The 21,753-nt window shown below is 33.3% G+C and overlaps 1 protein-coding gene, 1 long non-coding RNA gene and 1 pseudogene across 2 annotated transcripts; 1 reads left to right on the top strand and 2 right to left on the bottom strand.

Annotated features, from left to right (window-relative positions):
* Nucleotides 1-111: 111 nt before the first annotated feature.
* LOC111212482 lies at nucleotides 112-7,880 on the bottom strand (annotated as a pseudogene).
* Nucleotides 1,883-4,824, top strand: LOC106442690. Its single transcript, XR_007339750.1, has 3 exons — nucleotides 1,883-2,202; nucleotides 2,315-2,566; nucleotides 2,850-4,824. It is a non-coding gene; the product is annotated as an uncharacterized LOC106442690 (long non-coding RNA).
* A 3,791-nt stretch (nucleotides 7,881-11,671) lies between the features above and the next one.
* Nucleotides 11,672-14,605, bottom strand: LOC125609506 (probable serine/threonine-protein kinase At1g54610). The gene is made up of 8 exons (XM_048780983.1): nucleotides 14,181-14,605; nucleotides 13,818-14,102; nucleotides 13,416-13,733; nucleotides 13,107-13,334; nucleotides 12,924-13,024; nucleotides 12,726-12,828; nucleotides 12,139-12,564; nucleotides 11,672-12,064 (listed from the first exon to the last, which is right to left on the bottom strand). Exons 1-8 carry the CDS (start codon nucleotides 14,547-14,549, stop codon nucleotides 11,846-11,848), a joined length of 2,049 nt encoding a protein of 682 aa, XP_048636940.1. The 5' UTR covers nucleotides 14,550-14,605; the 3' UTR covers nucleotides 11,672-11,845.
* Nucleotides 14,606-21,753: the final 7,148 nt, after the last annotated feature.

Raw genomic sequence — 21,753 nt, 5'->3', positions numbered from 1 at the left:
TATCAAAAGATGTCTTGTGTTTGGAGTCATGAATTTCAAGATGGTCAAGCCATTTGCATCCATTAGAAAGCTAAATCAGAAAGACTCAGTGTTAATAGCACACACAGATTGAAGAGATTTAAGGATTCCTTGTATGTCAAGTTACTTACTGGTTTAATTAGGGTTTACAATAAGTATACTACACATATACAAAGATGCTTCTATACACAAATACACAGTAGCAACCATGTTTCCACTTTTACTACTCACTCACTCTCCCAAAATTGTTTCCTATACCAATCAAACTAAGAATAAGAAACCTCTGAAAACTATTATTTTTCCCTGGGTCACATTTGGTTCATACTATCTCCAGAATCTTGATGTTTCCAGTGGAGTTTGCAGCAACTAAGGTGGAAGATTGTCCGCGCCAGCAGACAGAAGATATGAACTGAGAGGCATCCTCTACTTCGAGCCCCGACACAGGGTCTACAGTTTTGAACTTGTATGACAAAACCGGCATTGGAAATGCCTTGTGGTACACATAAACCTGTCCAGTGAAGCACAACCAAGTCACTTTTTTATTCAACAATAGGTTCAAAGGTTCATCCTATTTTTTTTTGTTTATCATTGAAGTGAGAGTAGACATACCTCATTAGTCTCCGAGCCTGTTGCTAGATAGCCATCAGAGACCGATAATCCGACAAAGTTCTACACACAATGCAAGAACATAAATGTGTTTATCATCTAGACAAAGCAGGGCTTGAAAAAAAGCAGAGTTCCAACAGATCAATAGGTACCTTTACATTAGTGTGTCCATGAATGAGTGAACAGGGGCTTCATTAACACCAGAAACAGACATCGATAAGTCCCATAGCTTCAGAGTGTTATCCGTTGAAGATGACACAAGTGTTGATGAATCTACAAACCTGACATAACTTACAGTCTTGGTGTGACCAATCATTGTGCAAAGAGGAAGCTTAGGGTTCCTTAAATCATAGTAGTAAACTCTGTGATCAGCTGAACCAAATGCTAAAGACCGACCCGAGTCTGAGGGAAACTGGACACAACATACATTTTCCTTTGTCTTAATTGTTCCAATACTAACCCCCTGAAACCACAAATTCAACCGTCAACAATGTACAACCCTTTAAAGTAGTCTCTAAAACTCTAGAAAATCCGAGAAACCGGTTTTTAAGTACATGTTGGTTTAGTTTTAGAGTTTTGCCTGATTGATACTCCACAGATTCACAGAACCATCATCGCTACCACTTGCTAACAATGTTGGATCTGCTGTTGATATATCAATGGACCATACACGCTTCTCATGCTCCTTCATCTCTGTAACTAACTGTCCTCTTGCAACATCCCATGCCTAACAAATAACACTTATGCCCTTAGCCATCAACTAATACTCCGTCCGTTTAATTTTAAGGGTAATTTCAGATTTTTACACACAGATTCAGAAAATATTTAATTTTGTATATTTTTTTAAAAACAACATCTATCTATCTATCTATCTATAATAATAAAGGAGAATTTTCTCCCACCTCCTGCAGCCACGTCATTCTTTAGGGGTGGGCATATGTCGCCACGTGTCGCCGCTTAATTGGTTACGGTTTTTTGTTTTTTTTCCCTTATTCAGTATCTCTAACGCCTCCGATTTCACCGGTCTCCTCTCTCCTCTCTGCCATGCCGGATCTCTCTCTCTCTCTCCCGTGCCTCGCTCTAGAGAAGGCGAGAACCACCACCAGTCTCCTCTCTCCTCTCTGCCATGCCGGATCTCTCTCTCTCTCTCCCGTGCCTCGCTCTGTCAGGGTTACATCTCTCTCTCTCTCTCTCTCTCTCTCTCTCTCTCTCTCTCTCTCCTCTCTCTCTCTCTCTCTCTCTCTCTCTCTCTCTCTCTCTCTCTCTCTCTCTCTCTCTCTCTCTCTCTCTCTCTCTCTCTCTCTCTCTCTCTCTCTCTCTCTCTCTCTCTCTCTCTCTCTCTCTCTCTCTCTGTGAGTTTTGATTTCGATTTGTTTTTGTCTTGGTAAAGAAAGTTGGAGGAGGCAGAGAAGCTTGATGGAGGAGGACGGAGAATTCACGAGGTGGAGGAAGTGAGGTGGAGGAAGCTGGACGAACAGACAGCGGAAGAGGCGGGATGAAAAGGCGAAGGAGGAGGCATGACGCTCAAGTTTGCCAGCGGTGGAGAGTTCAACAAGAAGATGGCGGCCTCTAGATTAGGTTTAGTGTTGTATTTTTAATTTTTTTTTAATTTTGTTTAATGGTATAAACCGGTTCAAATATTTTGTAAACCTGTTTTAATATATACATTCTATGTTTATCTATATTCTAGAGTGATGAGAGGACGAGATCTTTGTAGAAGCAGTTTTGAGTGATGAGGTCTGACACAGAGGCCAAGCCGTGGACGTTAATGGCAGCGTAGAAGCTGGAGACAGCTTCAGAGTTCAGACACAGATGTGGGAGCTGTTCGGGACGCAACGTCGATGGCTGTCTCCCACCACTCAGCTGCTTTTACAGACGGACTACAGGATGTGAACTATTGCCACCGAGTGACGGTTGTTGGTTTCAAACTATTGCCAGAAAGGTGAATGAGAAGTTTCATCTCATTGGTTACATATATTCTGCAAATATATCTTTTTATTCCTCCACTGCAAGGTATATATTTTTATTCATCCAAGTATGCATCTTTATGGAGTTTTGTAGCTTGTGATTAAGTGTTTAGTGTAGCCAATCTTAAAGCTTCATTCGTGGAGGAGTTTAAGTCTGGAGTTTAAGTCTGAACGTTCTTTAAGATTTGAATAGTTTTCATTTTTGAAGGATTTGGTAAAGATCCCAACTTTTTAACGTTAACATGTGTGGATTCACAGGTTTATTCTTTGGACTGGACACCTGAGATGAACCAGATTGTCAGTGCATCTCAACAAGACACGCTCAGTTAGAAGAGAAAAGTGATGGAAAAGGGAAAGACACAACCAAAGGGCCAATTGATAAAGTCCTGAAAATGCAATCGTTTAGATCTTGAAAAGGTCAGACTTTTTTTGGAATACGATTAGTTAAATTCTATTTTTATATACTAATATATATCTAAATGGGTATATCACTCTGCCCACCTGCACCAAACCAAACTCCCACGCTCACAGGTTTATATATACTATTTATGTATAATTTAGATACTGAAAATGTAGGAGATTGGCACATTTCTCCATTAGAGTTACTCCACAGTGGTCCTTTGCTTGATTTTGATCTTCTTCCAGGATGTTGTTCTTCAATGGCTGCCTTGAGTTTACCGTCTCTACCAAATGTCCTTATCTCAGACACTTGTGGATAAGCTTATGGTCTCTGTGAGTAACCAACTTGAACCGTAGATCTACATAGATAGTTCATTGTTTGTCTCATATAGTTTTGTTCATCAATTTTCAGGTCAAAGCTGCAGAGCCTTTTCAACCAGATATCTTTCCATACTTCACAGGCCAGGAATCTAAAAACAGAGACGCACATAGCTACGAAATGTTGTGTCTGAGACCCGCAAATGTTTGAGACAAACAACTGTTGTTAGTTTATTTCACTATGTATCTCTACAGACTCAGCTTTGTATTGACAAGCTTTTTCATGAGAAGGACAATATGCATTTACAAAACAGCTTCCTTATTGTTTTCATATCGTTAAATACGTTGCTGCAATTCTTCTGTGATTTTTTCTTCATGGGTTTACATTCCCCTGTCACTAGAAACATTCAAAAGTACACATAAAGATATTGGTTTAATGTTTGTGCGTTTGTGTGTGTTTTGACGTGTTTTTGACTACGTTCCGCATATATTATAACTTAATTGTATGAGAAATAGCATAAAATTTTTACAGGAAAATATAACAAACCTACAAACACAATGTAATTTACCTATAAGTGGCTCCGCTCACCCATGGGTCTTCTTCGTTAGGGCTGCCATAAGCCCTCATAAGAACTTAGCGTATTCCAAAAAAGGGTCACAATAAATAGACAAGAACACAAACTCTCAATTATGAGCTACTCAGCTGTTACCTCACCCACCCCTCTACAAACAACTAAGTGGGAGTTATTAAGTCTACAATAATATGTCATCCAAACAAGATCACTAAGAGATACCACCACTGCTATTATTTTATAAGAGAACTAGATTTTGATCCGCTCTCTAAAAACGCCGATAACTTTTTACTATTCTAATAAAATTCGATTGAGTTTATAACTTTTATTTTAAAATAATAATTTTCAAGTTTTTCTATTTGAATTTTCAAAAAAATTGTTCTATTATACTATTTGATTTTCTTATCCGAAAGACCCGCGAATCGATAGATCCAGTGACCTGTGTATAATCCGGTTCAAATTTAGTAAAAAGAATTTTAATTAAAAATTCTAGAAAACCAGTAAAAATCTAAAAATATGTACGATCCGATATCATTATTATGTAAAAACAATATAATAAATAATTTTTTTCAAAATAAAATTATTTATATATTCATATTCGATCGTTAAATAATACTATGCATGAAAAAATTATATTTAAATTTAATGGAGTGTATAGTTTGCATAAAAATTAGAATTATTATAATTCACAAAATATGGAAAGTATTAATTACCATAAATATAGGGAATATTCATATTATTAATTTAAATAAGTAATATATGTGAGATTTATATCTCTTACGAATTAAAAAATTACATCGCTCTTTTAGGATAAAAATAATACTAAATTGTCTATGTCATCTTTTTCCAAAATTTTAATTTCATTATGTCATACATGTGAACTTTCCCATAAACAAAAACAAACACATGCATTTACATGTTTTTTTGGAACATCAATTTTACTTTATGTTTTAAGTTCAACTAGCTATATTTATTTTGGTGCAGTTATCAGCTATTTATTCTATTTTTATTGAACCGATCAGTGAAACCACTTATACTATTCATTTTTGACATAAACAACTTTAAAATAAAGTAATAAACTACTATCTCTAACTACTATCAAATAAATAGATAAAAAATTGAATTCATTTGAAAATTATTAGAGGATAAAACATATGAACCCGGCGCGTAGCGCCGGAATACCACTAGTTACTTATACACCTAACTATATTCAAATCAATAGAAAAATAAACTGAAAAATAAATTAATAAATTTTGCATTGAAATTCTAAAACAAAATTTTACTCTATAATTCACTTGATATGAAACGGATGAAGTATTATAAAGAGCATTAACTTCAATAAAGCAGAACTAACCTGAACCACGCCTTCAAAGTTACTAGATGCAATTTGGCTCTTAATGTAGTTGTTCCAACATATACCACTTAGCTTAGACCGGCTAGCTAGTTCCACCACAGGTTAGTGAATGTCCCTGCCATCATTTATTATGGACTTGCATTCAAATATCTTGATCTTCTTGTTGACCCCAGCCGTGGGGAAAAGCTCCCCATCACGGTCAAACCCAATCGCGCAAACGAGGTTAGCTGAATTCAACAAGTCCCCTTGCTTCAAATCTGCTTTCACTGTCAGCTTACTGAAAGTCAGATACTTGCATAAACCCTCAAGGAATGGATCAATCCACCCGCCTTGTCTAGAATCCGGTTGTGTCAGGTTGCTTACTGAACTTTTACCATCACTACTCAACGCTGAGTAGTATCTTGCCAACGGTTTGTCTTTAGAAGCAGAAGCAGAAGCTTTGATTTGTCTGTATCTTGTTGCAAAGTAGACTGATTCAAGTTTCTTGAAGTTTCTCATTAAACGAGAGCTTTCAAGAAGCGTGCTGTTTAGAGTATCATCCTCGTTTTCTTCTGCTTCAACTCCCTCAGCTCCTTGTCTGATCCGTTTTCCTGAGACCAAGAACGAAAGGACATCGTTTCCTTTTTGCTTCAAGCTCAGCTGTCTTTTTAAGACTCAATATCGGAAGAAAGAAGCGAAACCGTATCACGCAACTTGTCTGCCGTTTCTTGCTTTCTTTGTTGAATCAGAAACAAGAACTCTAGCAGTAACTCCTGCTCCTCGATTCTCTCCCTTAGATCTATCGCAACTTCACGCTCTTCCAAACTCTCTCTAGGTTCGTTGATAAACTCGCTTTTCAGCAACTCACTGCAAGGAGACAAGAAGACTCTATAAGGAAAGAACTTTTCTCATTAAAGAAAGAATCAATCACACCTCATGGACGGTCGATAGGTAGGCTCAGGGTGAAGTAACCACAAGCAGAAGGAAGCTTCTTTAGACCAGTTGAGCAATATCTGAGGCGGAAGAACACGATGTCTTAAGCTAGACATGGTTCTTGACTTCTCTTCTCTAGAAGAGACAGGACAAAACAGCTGCACAAACGGCTCAACATTCATCAAATCAGTTCTCTCAAGAAAACAAAAAAAAAACATATTATTCCACAAACCTCAAAGAGAAGAACACCAAGACGGTAAACATCAGAAGCATAAGTAGTAGCACAACCAGTATCTTCTTTAGGACTTGTATACCAACTCATCTCCATAGCCAAGATCTCTTTCATAGGAAACGGTTGAAACTCCTCTTCTTTGCTCGAGCCACCAACGTCTTGAGACTTCTTCATTGTTGTCTCCTTTGGCCTTTCCTAATCAGACCCGGAATCCGAACAAGAAGCGGACTCGATAAACGAAACGCGGTTGAAGGAAGACATTGTTGGAACTATTTTTTGAACATTATGAATAATGTATTCATATGTCAAAAAAGAAGTTTTATTCGAATGAGAAATGGAGGTCTAATGTGTGTAATTTGAGAAATTTGTATAAAGTAGCAAATACACACATTGGATATTTGAACTTGGATTTGGGTTTTTTGATTTGTTAGTTGGACTTCATGTTCATTGACTTAATCTTATAAACCAAATATATGTTGATCTTTTGTATTGATAAAATATAAAAAAGAAATTCATTTAAAGTATATTATTTAGTTTGAATTGGTCAAACAAAAAATAATTTTACTCTTGATTTCTTGGTCAAAATGTGGAATAAATTCACATACTAATTGACAAGAATTAAAGACTCCATTAGTGCACCATGGAGGTTTCATTTTTTTGTTGAAAAATGAAACTTATGCTTCTCATTATTTTTCTATAAAAAGGCTTGGTAGCATTATAGAAAACACACACATTCATACAATCAAGAACATTTCTCCCACTCAGAATAGTTATGCTAGTATTTTTTATTCTTTTGAGTCTGAGAGTACATCACAGAAATAGGTTCGATAGATTCTGTTTTTCGGTGATGGTAAACAGAAACAATGCTGCAGTTGTATCTTGGGAATCTGAGCGCCATAAAACCGTCACACTACGGGGCGTTTAAAGATTTAAGGAAATAGATTAACTATCTCGACTCTGCAATTCTTCTTTATTTTTATATTTTGGTATTGAAATTTTAGTTTATGTTCTTATTATTCTTTACAAATATCAGTTGTCCTATGGTAGTAAAATAAGGTTCCTACACTCTTAAATCTTTAAATATTGTTTATGCTTTTGCACTAACAATACTGATATTTGTTAAAAGTTATTGTTTTTTTTAAGAACAGGTTAATCGACTGTCTCGAAACAAAATCTGGATTTGTGTTTTCTTCAACCAGCTTTTGAGATTGTGTAAAGCTTGTGTTCTTGAGCTAACATTATTTTTTGCAGGATCGGTTGAATTATTTAAAATAATTCTCCTGCACTTACGTGTTTCGGTTGTGATTTGCATGATTTATTGGTTATTAGTTTTATTCCTGTTCAGTCAATAGCAGTGATCGATCTTGTTTTCAGCACTAATGATAGTAACACTGGTTTAAGTTTTATGAAACTAGTCAACAGGTGCTGATCGTGGGTTCTAGCAATCGAACGGGAAGATAAATTGCAGGTTGTGGTGTTTGATTATTGATTATATTAAATTGCAAAATTTGATGATTTAAAAAAAATTATGTCAGTTTTTTATCATTTTCAATATGTTTTTGAAAAGAAAAGAGAAAAAAAAAACTGATGTAGATTTTATATCCAACCGTTACAAATTGCAAAGGAAAAAGGTTTATTGCTTTTGGTCAAAGATATGTTTTAACTATTGATATTTAATTAGTAAAACAATATGTGGAATAAAACGTTTTTCTGGATTACTTATTGTGGAGTTGTTGTTTAAACTTTATTAGTCATATGTTTGGTATTGAGTAGTATATTAATCTGGGTTTGGTTTCTAGTGAACAAACCCATATTTCAATATAGCTAAACCAAAGTGATTAATAAAATCTCGATTTTTAAGAGATCGAATGATATATATATGGAAATGGATTTAGTGAGTCGACGCCCCAAATTAAGTTTGGGAGAGGTCTGCCACATATAAATCATTTGCCATAGGAAATAAAATGTTTGTTGATATTGGTCATAAACATTTATATTTCATCAATGCTTAAATGCAAGTTACAAGAAGATTGACCATGCAAAAACAATGATAATTTTCAGACCAATATGACTGAAACTGACATGTGTATTGTAGTTTATAAAGTCAATATGGTTGAAAATAATCATATATAATGGTGTTTTGATGGCACAAATAATATCTTGTGTATATTTGTTAAAAAAGCAAAATATGTGTTTGGAAAAGATCCAAAACATACAAGTTAGATTTATAAATCAACTTGAGAGAACTATGAAAATAGTTGTATGTAAAATGTGAATTTCTAAGAATGAAACACATTTTTTCAAGAAAATTGTAATAATTTTTGAAATTGCTTTTAATTCATTTAAATCTAAAGGAGTTGTAGATTAATTTTCTAAACTCTTAAGAGATGTTAAATGTAATTATGCATGTTTTGAGCTATCTCAAGAAATGTGGGGGAAGCTTTGCTTACCATATAAAGTCGTTGGCAAGAGGTCATATGAACTTAGTGATAGTTATCACAATATAATTTTTTTATTAAAAAAAAAAACAAGCTAGTGTCATACACTGAGTTTTGTGTATAATGGTTAATTGTATCTTGAATAAAAGATGACAAAAATCATTAGACAATTGATCTCCACTAATCTCAAGAGATTATGTTCACTATGGTGACAACCTAGGATCCTTTAATTAAAGGTGTGTCATGAGATCAAATTGTTATATCATCAAAAGGAATGGGTCGCCTGTGAATTAAGATGAGGTTTCGCGGTAACTCTACCTAACTGACTGGATATCCCAAAAATAGGTTCAAGGAGACAACTAAGTGAAACTAAGTCTGTCCAAAGCACTGTAAGACTTCGGTCTATACCCAGTTCCTATGATGATTAAACAGTGCTACATGTAAAGAATACAGGATAAGCATTAGCTTTTAATGATTTGTGTCCATAGCTTTGAGATATGAATGGAGTAGTACATGATACTCCTCTAAACAAAGTTAATGGCAAATCACCTTGTGAGTGTGAAATGGGGCCGTTTCTAGGAGAATGAAGGAAAGACTATATTCTCCAAGTTCACTCATGATTAACCAAGACTGTTCACGGCCAAAATGAACACAATAGAGAACCTAGTTCTGTGAGAGAATGAAGCTGTGTTATGGCTATTGTCTAGGTTTACACCAAAGCCCGGGAGGTTCAAGACATCATGGCCACCTCCTGGCCGAGTAAATCCGATAGCTATTAACAATGACTGGTTCAAGGCTGAAAAATTGCTACCAACTCATCATGCAGTGGATTTTTCGTTTGTACTCTCAAAAGTCCTTAGTTAGGTCTTGTCGAGTCTTGCTAGGAAGTTGAGTCTTGTCTAGAAAGTCTGTCGAGTTGTCTAGTGTCTAGAGTCATTTCTATTCATGTGGGGGATTGTTGGAACTATTTTTTGAACATTATGAATAATGTATTCATATGTCAAAAAAGAAGTTTTATTTGAATGACAAATGGAGGTCTAATGTGTGTGATTTGAGAAACTTGTATAAAGTAGCAAATACACACATTGGATATTTGAACTTGGATTTGGGTTTTTTGATTTGTTAGTTGGACTTCATGTTCATTGACTTAATCTTATAAACCAAATATATGTTGATCTTTTGTATTGATAAAATATAAAAAAGAAATCCATTTAAAGTATATTATTTAGTTTGAATTGGTCAAACAAAAAATAATTTTACTCTTGATTTCTTGGTCAAAATGTAGAATAAATTCACATAATAATGACAAGAATTAAAGACTCCATTAGTGCACCATGGAGGTTTCATTTTTTTGTTGAAAAATGAAACTTATGCTTCTCATTATTTTTCTATAAAAAGGCTTGGTAGCATTATAGAAAACACACACATTCATACAATCAAGAACATTTCTCCCACTCAGAATAGTTATGCTAGTATTTTTTATTCTTTTGAGTCTGAGAGTACATCACAGAAATAGGTTCGATAGATTCTGTTTTTCGGTGATGGTAAACAGAAACAATGCTGCAGTTGTATCTTGGGAATCTGAGCGCCATAAAACCGTCACACTACGGGGCGTTTAAAGATTTAAGGAAAGAGATTAACTATCTCGACTCTGCAATTCTTCTTTATTTTTATATTTTGGTATTGAAATTTTAGTTTATGTTCTTATTATTCTTTACAAATATCAGTTGTCCTATGGTAGTAAAATAAGGTTCCTACAGACATAACGAAACAAGAGGGCCTAACATTATGAACAACAACGCCTTGGGAGTGAGCTGCATTCACAATCTCAACGATTTGTCTGAAAACATGAAAACACTCGAACGCATCCACCGATCGTTCTGGGTTGTCTAACCACTGACGCAAGCTAACGTCTTCGCATTTCAAAGCTCTCACAATATTATCAGCTCTCAAGTTTTCTTCTTTGTGTGAGCCAAGTAAGCTTCTAACATAACCAATGTGAGACAAGAAGGACTTAGAACGATCTCTCTCGGCTGGTAAGAACTCTGAAAACCCAGAGGTGTTTAATCCTCTGGAATTAGATTCTGAAAAACCCTCCATACTACCAATACTTCATGTCTTAAACAAAGAGATTTAGGAAGAAAGAAATGATTTTTAAAGGATCCTTTAGACAGAAAAGACCAAACCTAAATATAAAATTGCAACCTTTGATGACATAAAGAGACAAACACAGAGGAAGGTTCTCGACCACTAAGCTTTTGATTGATCATTTCAAGATTAATATTGTTTGTGGATTTGTAAGACAAAAAGAAAAACTTTTGACGTTTGAATCAAGTCCTGCTCGCCACTCCCAACTATAATAATAGGTGGTTGCTTGAACTTTGTACATCGTTGCGAGATTGTAAACGCGTGTTCCATCGTCTTGTCCTCGAAGGAATATCCAAAAACAAAGGAATAAGGAAAAAAAAACACATTTTTCTCTTTTATTAATCTCAACTAAAAACTACCGAATAAAGAATGAAAATACAGTTTACTTAACCCTCTCGTAAGTTCCAAGTCTAAAAATAGATAGTCCTGCCTAATAAGTTGGAAACAAATCTTCTAAAGGTTTCCTTCCACATGGCCAAAACCCAAATTCAAAGAAAGCCTGACTAGTCAAGGATGCACGCTTGCAAGAAGCTACAAGATGTGTTTCAGCAACCGAGATAGACGTTGTATTTCTCTCGAATAAAAATGAAACAATCAGGTGAACAAGAAGAGTTCATATTTCTTTATATATTAAAAAGGTAATATTTTTTATTGATTTTGTTCTTCTAGATTTAAATTTATAAATATAGCCTGTTTCTACACATCGCTAAGATAATATATGACATTACATGAAACCAAAACGTGACAAGACTTGATTCTATGATCATGAATCAATAAAAATTACATTATTTTTCACTCAAAATACGCCGCGTGTTAAGAAGTTTCAAGCAAATGAGTTTTTTCTTTGCGGTTTGATCATATACATTTTGCCTCTGAGATGGTCAACGGCTAGAAACAGATGAGGGATGATTGGTTGAGACTTGTTGGCTGGATGCTTCTTCAGCTTGATGTTTCCTAACTCGAGCCTTATCGATTCTTGCTCTTCTCACAGCTTCTTGGATATGTCGGTCATGGTCTTTCAACACCTGATCCATGTTTCCTGATGGAACCACCAAAGGTCCTGAGTAATGAATCTTGTGCCCTTTTGATCCATAACCCAACTGCAACCACATAACAAGACAAGTTAGTTCGCTAGTTACTAATAATAGAAAGGAGGACATTTTGGAGGACTTACAAGAACTGAGTCTTTCTTGTTGCTTCTACCATTCTCTTCTTGGTTAGCTTCTTCAGATGTTTCTTTGAAGGAACCTGGAAGCCGAGTCATTCCTCTGCAAGTCTCTTGCTGCGATGCGCTTGTTCTTGTTGCAGCAAAGCCAGGAATCGCCGAGTAATCAGCAGCAGCTATAGATAAAACTTTCTGAGAGGGATCTTGGTAGTTCCTTCTACCCCCCTTTGCGGAAGCAGATCTACGCGTAAGAGGACCTGAATGTGAAGCTCTCTTGTGAGGAACCATAATGTTTCCTTGTGATTCTCTGTTTGGTTCGAATGCTTGTGATGATGATCTTGGTGGATCGATTGGGAAACCAGAAGCAACTTCTTCAGGATGTGGATTAAACTTCTCGCTTCTGCTTCTATTATTATTAGCCTGGCTCTGCCTCTTCTGCAAGTAAAGGGAGAGAGAGAGAGTAAGCCAAAGAAGCTTTAACATCAAAAGAGATAATAAGTTTTATCAATGTTCTAAAATTCGGTTTAGGCGAAACAATTTTCTTAAAATCTAATTTAAAGCGATTCAAATCAGTTTAAACATCAGATTCTTTATACCTGCATAGATGCAACCAGCTCTGCATTGGCGTCAGGGGCAGGGATGGCTCGAGATTCCTTAGTTCCTCTCCTTTCTTGGTGTCCCTTGTTTCCTCCAGCTTGTCTACATACACAGAGAGAAAGAGAGATTCAAGCTTTTTTATTAAGAGCACTACTAGTGATCTAGCATAGTTTGCAGAGGAAAGATTCATGTCAGACCTTCTACTTTCTTCATCACGCATCCTCGCATCAAGCTCTTTGCTGGGAGGATATTTAGGCAAGCTTGAAGGATCACATGGCAGAGGTCTAGCGGAAAAGAACTGAAAACAAAAGAATCATAAATTTGAGGTTACAAAAACCATTAAGAACAGAGAGCAATGACTGTCTGAGAAGTGTGATTACCTCGCTTTGGAGAGCTGAGTTGGCGGTCCCACGACCGTCAGGATTGACTGAAAGCAGAGTTTCAAGAAGGGCTAAAGCTGGCTGAGGAAACTCCTTGAACGTTTCATCAACTATGCGTTTATACGGCTGCGTAGGCTTGAAGATCGTCGCATGAGGCAACCTAGATTTCACCCAATAGTCCTCCGAAGGCGAGCCACACAGCTTGAAAATCTTGTGCAGCTGTTCCACCTGTAAACACCATAAGCAATTAAAGAAACTATTCTCAACGAACTCAGAGCAGAGATTCAAACTAAAAACTGCAAATGTTACCTCGGTTCTACCAGGCATGATAGGTTTGCCTGCATACAGTTCAGCAAGAATACAACCTGTGCTCCACAAATCAACCGCTGCTCCATAGCGTGTTGCTCCGAGTAAAAGCTCAGGTGGACGGTACCAAAGAGTCACCACACGGCTAGTCAAAGGCTGAGTCTGATTCGGATCAAAGAAGCTAGCTAACCCAAAGTCAGCAATCTTTAAAACTCCGCTATTATCTATTAGAAGATTCGATCCTTTAATGTCCCTATGAAGTACACCACGGCTGTGACAATGGTCTAGTCCGCGTAACAGTTGCTGCAAGTAACATTTAACCTGCACACAATGAACAAAGGAAAGGTAAGACTCAGAGAACTGCACACACCGACACATTCAGTTGAAAACAAACATAAAAGGTACCTGTGATTCAGAAAATTTAACAGCAGGATGGGAGGCTAGTCCAGCTAGATCATGCTCCATGTACTCGAAAACAAGATACAAGCTGCAAGACATTCTTGATGTAACTAAGCCTTCTAGCTTTATGATGTTAGGGTGATCAAGGCGGCGCAATATCTGAATCTCTCTCGCCATAAACCTCACGCTCTCCGGCTCTAGATTATCAAATCTAACTTTCTTCAAAGCCACAATCTTCTTCTGGTCCAGGTCTCGAGCTCTATACACATTACTATAAGTACCCTGCCCAATCTGCAATAAACCAATGGCATTAGAGATCTTTCTATATATTTTGGAAAGATGCCAACAGAAGAAAGAAGAGTTAGTTACTTTGTCCAACTTCTCGAAAGAGTCAGCACGGCGGGGAACCCATCCTTTGATAGCTTCTCCAGCAACAGAAGCCAACCATGGAGGCCAGCCTGCAGCTACATACTCTCCTTCAACTCCTTTAGCTATGGTGATGCCCATTGGGAAGTTGGAAGCAGCAACATTCTCTGTCTTCCTCTTCTCCCTTCTACTACTCAAACTCTCCCCACGCGAAACGTTTGGTCTGACACTAACAACATCAGGATGTTCCTTTGTCCGCCTAAGAGGCTCTTCTCTTCTAGAAGAAGAAGTAACGGGTCTTGAAACAACAGAAGAAGACTTGTCTCTTGGGCTGTCTTCGATAGCAGAAGGCTTACACCAAACACAACCCATTGATCAATCTAAATAAGAAACTGCTTTGAAACTAAACAAGTGGCCCCACAACCTAACAAAAGTCTGAAATTAAAGGAACCCTAGCAACTATTTATTGAGTATAACCCAGAAAGGACAAAAAAAAAAGAAGTGATTTTTATTCCGTAATGTGCCCCCAGATCAAGACGACGGTTTCAGGAACTAATGATTCGTGTAGGGAATAGAAAAGGCAACCAGAAGATTCTCAACAGCTATGAACTTGTCTGCGTAAAGCAACTACCTTTTTCGAGTGATTGTAGAGAGAGAGAGAGAGAGACTAAAACAGAGGAAGCAAATGTAAAGTTGAGAACTTTGCACGAAAATTCTTAAACAGAGAGAGAGAGAGAAATCAAAAGGGCTTAACAGAGGCTGCTTGAGAGAGGAACGGATCTAGGGGGCGGAGAGATTTTGAGAGACATGTGTGTGTGTGTTGAAGCAGAAGGTGAATTACAAGTTTTGCAAAAATTGGAAAAAAAAAAGGAGATTTTTTAAATAGATAAATGATTATATTCGGGTAATAAAGATTTTCACCGTATATTTATGAGCAGTGGGTGAGTTAAAATATGAAGAAAAAAAAAACTTATAAAAACAGTAAAATGTCGTATAACTTTTATTTTTGGAAAATCGAACCTGGGACATACGAAAGACATTCTTGATTCGTCAAAACCACGCGCTTTTAAACACTTAACAATCATAGATTAGAAAACTAATCAAAATCCTTCTTCTGATAAATGTGTCTTTTCATTTTCTTTGGGCAGATGTATCTTCATAGAAAAACAATATTTACCTTTTCTAATTGATTTTTACTTTTAGAAGACGTCTAAATCAATGAATGTTCGTTCTTACTTAAACTAAAGATTACCGCGCTACGCGCAGTTTGTTTGTCTATAAATATTAAATCTTAGATTTTAAAAAGAAAATTAAGTTTGTTCTTTTAATATTATATCATTTATTTGTTTCGATATATTTATTTGTTTGAAATATCATTAATTTATGTTAACATATTAAATGTCTCTATTAATCTTTTCGTAACCATATTTAAATCTTTCTTAAAATTTAAAATACTCTATATTTAATAAAATAAAAAAAATTCTATCATCTTATGTATATTATATATTTTCTTATATATCGTCTGATTGATTTTGAATTATTTTTTAAAGTATAGGTAAATAACCTTTATTTCATATAAATATATAATTTTATAAATGTGTAATAATTTTGAATACTTAAATCTGTAAATTTTGATAACCAATAAAATGATTCAGCAATTCTTTAAGTTTTGAAGCCATAATTTATTTTCAATATTAAACTTTTTGGTATTTTTTGTTTTGTAAATAATTATTTGTTATAAAAATATGAAATATGTAGTAGATTTCAATATGAAAAATTATGTATTTAGTTACTACATAAAAGGATATTGAGTACTATTAACATATTCACAGATGGTCACTTATTTAACTAATCTTAAAAAATTTCTCTTAACGTTAAAATTCTTAGGTGTTAAGTTTCAAGATAGAATCTTATTAAGATATTCTTTCTCTGTTAGAAAAAATCAGAGACATGTATGAAATCAGAAGCATAATATTTAAATATGGACACGTACCTCTTCATTAATCATCAGCATCTCAAGGCCGAGAAGGAAGCTTCCTTTGAAATTATTGCGAGCTTTCCAGAAATAGATTAGCTTAAAAAGCAACTGGGAATCTTCAGATCCTGATGAAACCTTATTGAAGAAAAGTGGAGAATGAACTTGGGTGGTGGTGACTGCCGTTTGATTTGCCATAAAGCTAGGAATGAATTTGAAGATCTGAGCAATAGATTTTTGGCTTGAGGAGGCATCGTTATGATTGATTAAGAGGAGGGATGTGGAGAATTAGACGCCGATTTGTCTGGAGAAGTAATTAAATAGCTTTAATTCGTCGTTATAGCCGTCGCAAGCGTTATACGGAGGAGATAGGAAGATAGTGAGTTCTGAAAGGTCTTATGTAGACGTCGTAACAAAATTAGGTTGGAGTAAGAAGGTAACAAAACAAATGGGTAATTAAAGCTAGAAGGCCTATTCCACAGTACAGATTCGTAGCCCAACGACTTAACATCCATGATGACATAGAGAAATGATTGGTTGCAAATTTTTTCACTGACGTGGACAACTTAAAAGGGCTTCATATTCTCTTTTTAATAGTGTAAGATTTAAACACATCATGGTATCATAGATTGACTCCTTTCTTTTTGTATTTCTGAATTGTTGTTCAGATATTTTCATAGTTGCCCGTTACAAAACTAAAAGTAAAAAATTTCATAGTTAAGTATTCTATTAACAGTCGGCAAAAAAAATCTATTAACAACATATATTTCTAATTTCTACCTACCATAATTCAAAGTTATAGTTTACTGTTCTAGAAACATTTTTTAAATAACGATATAACAAAAATAAACAAAAAATAACTGCTACATCAAAAACTCTTTTTAAATTGATGGATCTTGAAACTAAAAATAACCAAATAAAATTTTTATTTAGTGCTTAGAAAGTAACTAGATGATAATCCGCGCAGTAAATTTTTTAAAAAGTATAGTGTACTTAAATATTATAAACAATATACATTTTGTTTTCAATAACATTTTTTATATTTGATTAGAGGTGGACACTTGAGTACCAATGGGTTCGATTCGGATCCTTGAGGACTTAGTTCGGTTCGGATCTTTACGGGTTTGGTTCGGGCTTGGGTTCGGATAACCTATTTAAATTTTTCAGAATTAAAGTTTATATATACTTTAAATTTTTCAAAATCTGAAAATAAAAATAATATATAACATAAAAACTTTAATAATGTATGCCAAAATACTTAAACTTAACATTAAAAATTGGTTTAGCTTAAATATTTGGATAGGAAATCAATAGATATTTTAAGTATTTTAGGTATTATAAGTATCGTTAGCTATTTTAAACATGTACTAGATTTTGATCCGCGCTTCGAAAGCGCGGATTTTTCTTTGGATTGTAAACAAATATTATGAATTAGTATTTTAAAATTGTTATGCATTATTATGTTATAAAAGTTATATTATATCGAAGAAATTTTTTATTTAAAATTGTATAATTTTTGAATTAGTTTATTTATGATTTTGTATATTTACTCTTATGTAATTCTCTCTCTTAGATATGAACATTTTACCAGATCCGTGAAACTAAACTGAAACCGATCTAGAAATATTGGTGTTGTTTGGGTTTGGATCTAGGGCAAAGTACATATTCAATTTTGTTTTTGGACCTGCAAGTTTTCTTTGAGTCAATATCCTAACCGAGACCCAACCTAATACCCAAGTACCTGAATTTTTTGTGTATATTAGGTATATTCGAGTATTTTAGATATGTTTTTGGTATTGCGAATAGTTTTTAAGTTTTGCGTTCAGGTTTTCGATTTTAGTTTCGGGTTTTGAGTAAAATTGTAATAAAAATATATATAGGGTATTCGGAAATTTTTTTGGGTATTTTTCGGCTCCTCTGGTCAGATTTCATGTAAAATTTTGGATCTTTTCGGTATTTCAATATTTTGGGTACTTGTTTGGGTTTTTGGGTATGTGTTTTAGTATATTTTTTTGGGTTTTCAGGTACTTCGAGTATTTTTTTGGTTCCTCAATATCCAAACTAATTCGGACCTGTTACATACCTAAAAATTACATGTATTTTATAGGTATTTGAATTATAGATTTAAACCGCTCAGGACCTGAAAAGAACCAATCCAAACCTAAACCAAAAAATTAAATACCTAGTTATGTCCAAATATTTAGGACCCGAAATGAACCTGACCTGCTGACTGAGATCAGACCTACACTCTGATTGTATTTTGTTTTTGACCTTACACTCTCTGATTGTATTTTGTATGCATTTTATAAGAGTTAGATTTTTTGAGTTAATTATCTTTAAGATGTACTTGAAATATTTTTGGCTAATTTAATAGTATAAATTTGTAAAGTTTTTAATAGTTTTAAAACTTATTTTAAATAACAAATTTTATGATAAATACTTTGTATAAAAAATAATTTAAAGTAAAATATATAATTTTCAACATATGGTTTACTTTATTAAATTTGATTTTGTATATTTTAGAATATATAATGTATGATGACATGGTATAGTATGATATATGATATATGTTAATTTTTAAATGAGTTATGAAATCTGTTAAAGTTGATAAAGTTATTGAATTTAAATAGTATATCTGCGGTATATTATTTTTTGGTTAAAATATTTTGTAACAATGTTGCTATATCTTGGTTTTTAAAATAGGATAAAAGTATAAGAATATTTAGTTTTTGATTTGTTTCAAATTTAGATACTTTTCGAAGTAAGATATATTCTTAGCAAATATATGAATTAACTTTTTTCATAATTTAAAACAGAAGTATTGAAAGGATGGCGTGTATTGTTACATTGTTGGTGAATCAAACGACTTATATAATTTATTTATATTGGGTGAAATGAGTCATTTATTAATTATGAGACTAATGAGACATGTTTAGAGAATAATATAATAAAGTATATGTGGTACATTATTTTTGTGTAGCAAATGGTACGGTCATCTAATAAAGGATAGCATATATGTCGTATAACTTTATTCTTGTACAAAATAATGTGGTCTAATAAATAAATGTATTATTAAATGTTTGTTAGAGAAATTTTTGGTTACTTATTGTTAATTAAATATTATGGTAAGATCAAAAATATTGTTAGTCAAGGAAATGGTTCAAACTACCTTTTTAAGTAGATTTATTAAAACTTCTTCCCTTTTAATAGTATTGATTTATAACTATTTGTATATATTTTCAAGTATTTTGGACAACTTAAAAACGTCTTATATATTTGTATATTCTTTTAAATATTAAATTTAAAAATAATTGATATATTTAAGTATATAAATCTTGTTATGATATATTCAGATACCTAAAATATTTTCGGTTTGGATCGGGTTTGGTTTTGGTTCTCTAGATACCAAAACTTTGAACCCATTTGGATATCTAACCAAATTTGGTTAAAGTTCAGTACGATTCTTTGGATCGGCCTTGGTTCGGTTTTCCGGATTCAGATTTTTTGCCTAACCCTATATTTTTATTGTGACAAAATTTTAAACATAAATGATTATGATTCATATTGATTTTGGATATGTAACAATTTTTAAACCACAGCACATTTTACTATGTACATGGCTCATTTAGTTAATCATTAAAAATTGTTCTCGACATGTTTAAGAATAACAATGTGCTGAACTTAAAAAACATTACCATTTCAGATTGTCAATCGACGTTTCCAAATATTTTTTTGTCGGTATTGTGACGATTAGAAAAGGGGTTAGGGTTAGGAAATAAAATTTGTTGTGCAATTCATGTCCTTGCTAGGTAATTTCAATAACTTCTTAATAAATATTAGTTGTATCGATCTCTTGTAAGATTTTCGAACAATATTAATTAATAAAATCTTACACTTGCTACAGTAATCAGTTGTTTCTCAATTAATATATAGGAGATTACAATAATCACATAAATCAAAACAATACTTCTTGTTTATTTACAATATATTTATGGTAAATAAATCAAAATAATCATTTTATTTATTTTATATGGTATTTAATTATATTTCAAAAATATTGACATAAATATATAGCATATTTTATAGAAATATTTATTATTGAGATTTCCTATTCATATGGTTTTATTAACATTTGTATATCTGATGTAACAAAAAATTTAAACCATTAATCTCAAAATTTGTGATGTAGTAATTTTTGATGCAAATTTCAAAATTAAAATATTTATGTATTTTTAAATGGTATATAGTTTAATTTAAACGATACACACACACACACACACACATATATATATATATATATATATATAAATCAAAGGGATTTCTAACATTTTTTATAATTTAAAATCATTTTTGAAAATTGAAAATATAACATATAAAAAATCTAATTTTTATTATTATATGGTTAATGTGATATATTGTTTGATTTCTTTTAATAATATAAAATTAAACAAAAATGAGAAATGATGCAAAAATTGTTATCAAATATTTATTATTCATAATTATTAATTATGATATATATGTTAATCATATTAGATAACTCCATACCTTCTATTTAAGGAAAAAAATACATGTTTCTTATATTTTGGGTTAATATAATGTTTCTTAGTAATTAGATTTTTGACTAATATTGTTTTCAATCGATTTTTTAGCTGCCACATAAAATTAATTGACATCTTAATTAAATGACAACTCAACGAAGTTCTTTTGTAATTATTAAAAATTACATGTCATAATTTTCTTAATGTTTCTCTATTAATATGTAGTGTATAATTGAGTAGACTAAAATACGAGCAAATATATTATTTGAAATTACAACCAAGTGATATATTTACTCGATTTACTTTAAGTTACTCAATTACAAGCAAGTATTTACACCCAAAAAAATTACAAGCAAGTATGACGACTGACGAGGGTGTTGAAAGTTCTGTGGAAAAGAAGTAAAAGCCAAGTCGTCGTCTTGGGACGAAAGACGTTAGTGTTTTCGTATTCGCTTCCAGTTTCATTAATAAACTAAAATATTCTTGTTTATCTCCATAATCCTTGCACTGATGAGTTTGGCTTCAAAAAACAATTCTGTAATCTAATTTTGGTATTACTAAAATAAAAACAATAATTGCAATGGATGGTCAACTAGTACTAGTTTACACGCAATCAAACAAAAATCTTATTTCATACAATTATATGTATTTCTATTCTCATTACTGGCATTACAAACTAGGACTAACACTTTAATGATATCTATTTGAACCAAAAACTTCAGTTTTATGGCAAAATGATTTGTTTGATATCGATAAAATAATATTTATAAGAATTTAGAAACACAATAATCAACATTTTAGACAATACAACATTTGGGCCCATTTGTCTCTCTCAGGACGGCTAAGCTAGTTATATGTAGAACATAAAATCAATTCATACATCAACCATGTGAATGATACCATGGTACTAACACTATATTTAACTTTTAGATATGATTTATTATGTTTGTGTTTTAGTTTTATTTTTTGAAACGTAGATATAAGATAGAAGATAAGTAAAACAAGATGAATGTATAATAAAAAACGCATTGGGACAAGCAGTATCGGTCCAATCCAAAGGCTG

The sequence above is a fragment of the Brassica napus genome, chromosome A5 (assembly GCF_020379485.1).
Source record: "Brassica napus cultivar Da-Ae chromosome A5, Da-Ae, whole genome shotgun sequence".
NCBI lineage: Eukaryota > Viridiplantae > Streptophyta > Magnoliopsida > Brassicales > Brassicaceae > Brassica > Brassica napus.
The sequence above is the reverse complement of the archived record's forward strand: the minus strand, read 5'-3'. Positions and strand labels throughout refer to the sequence as shown.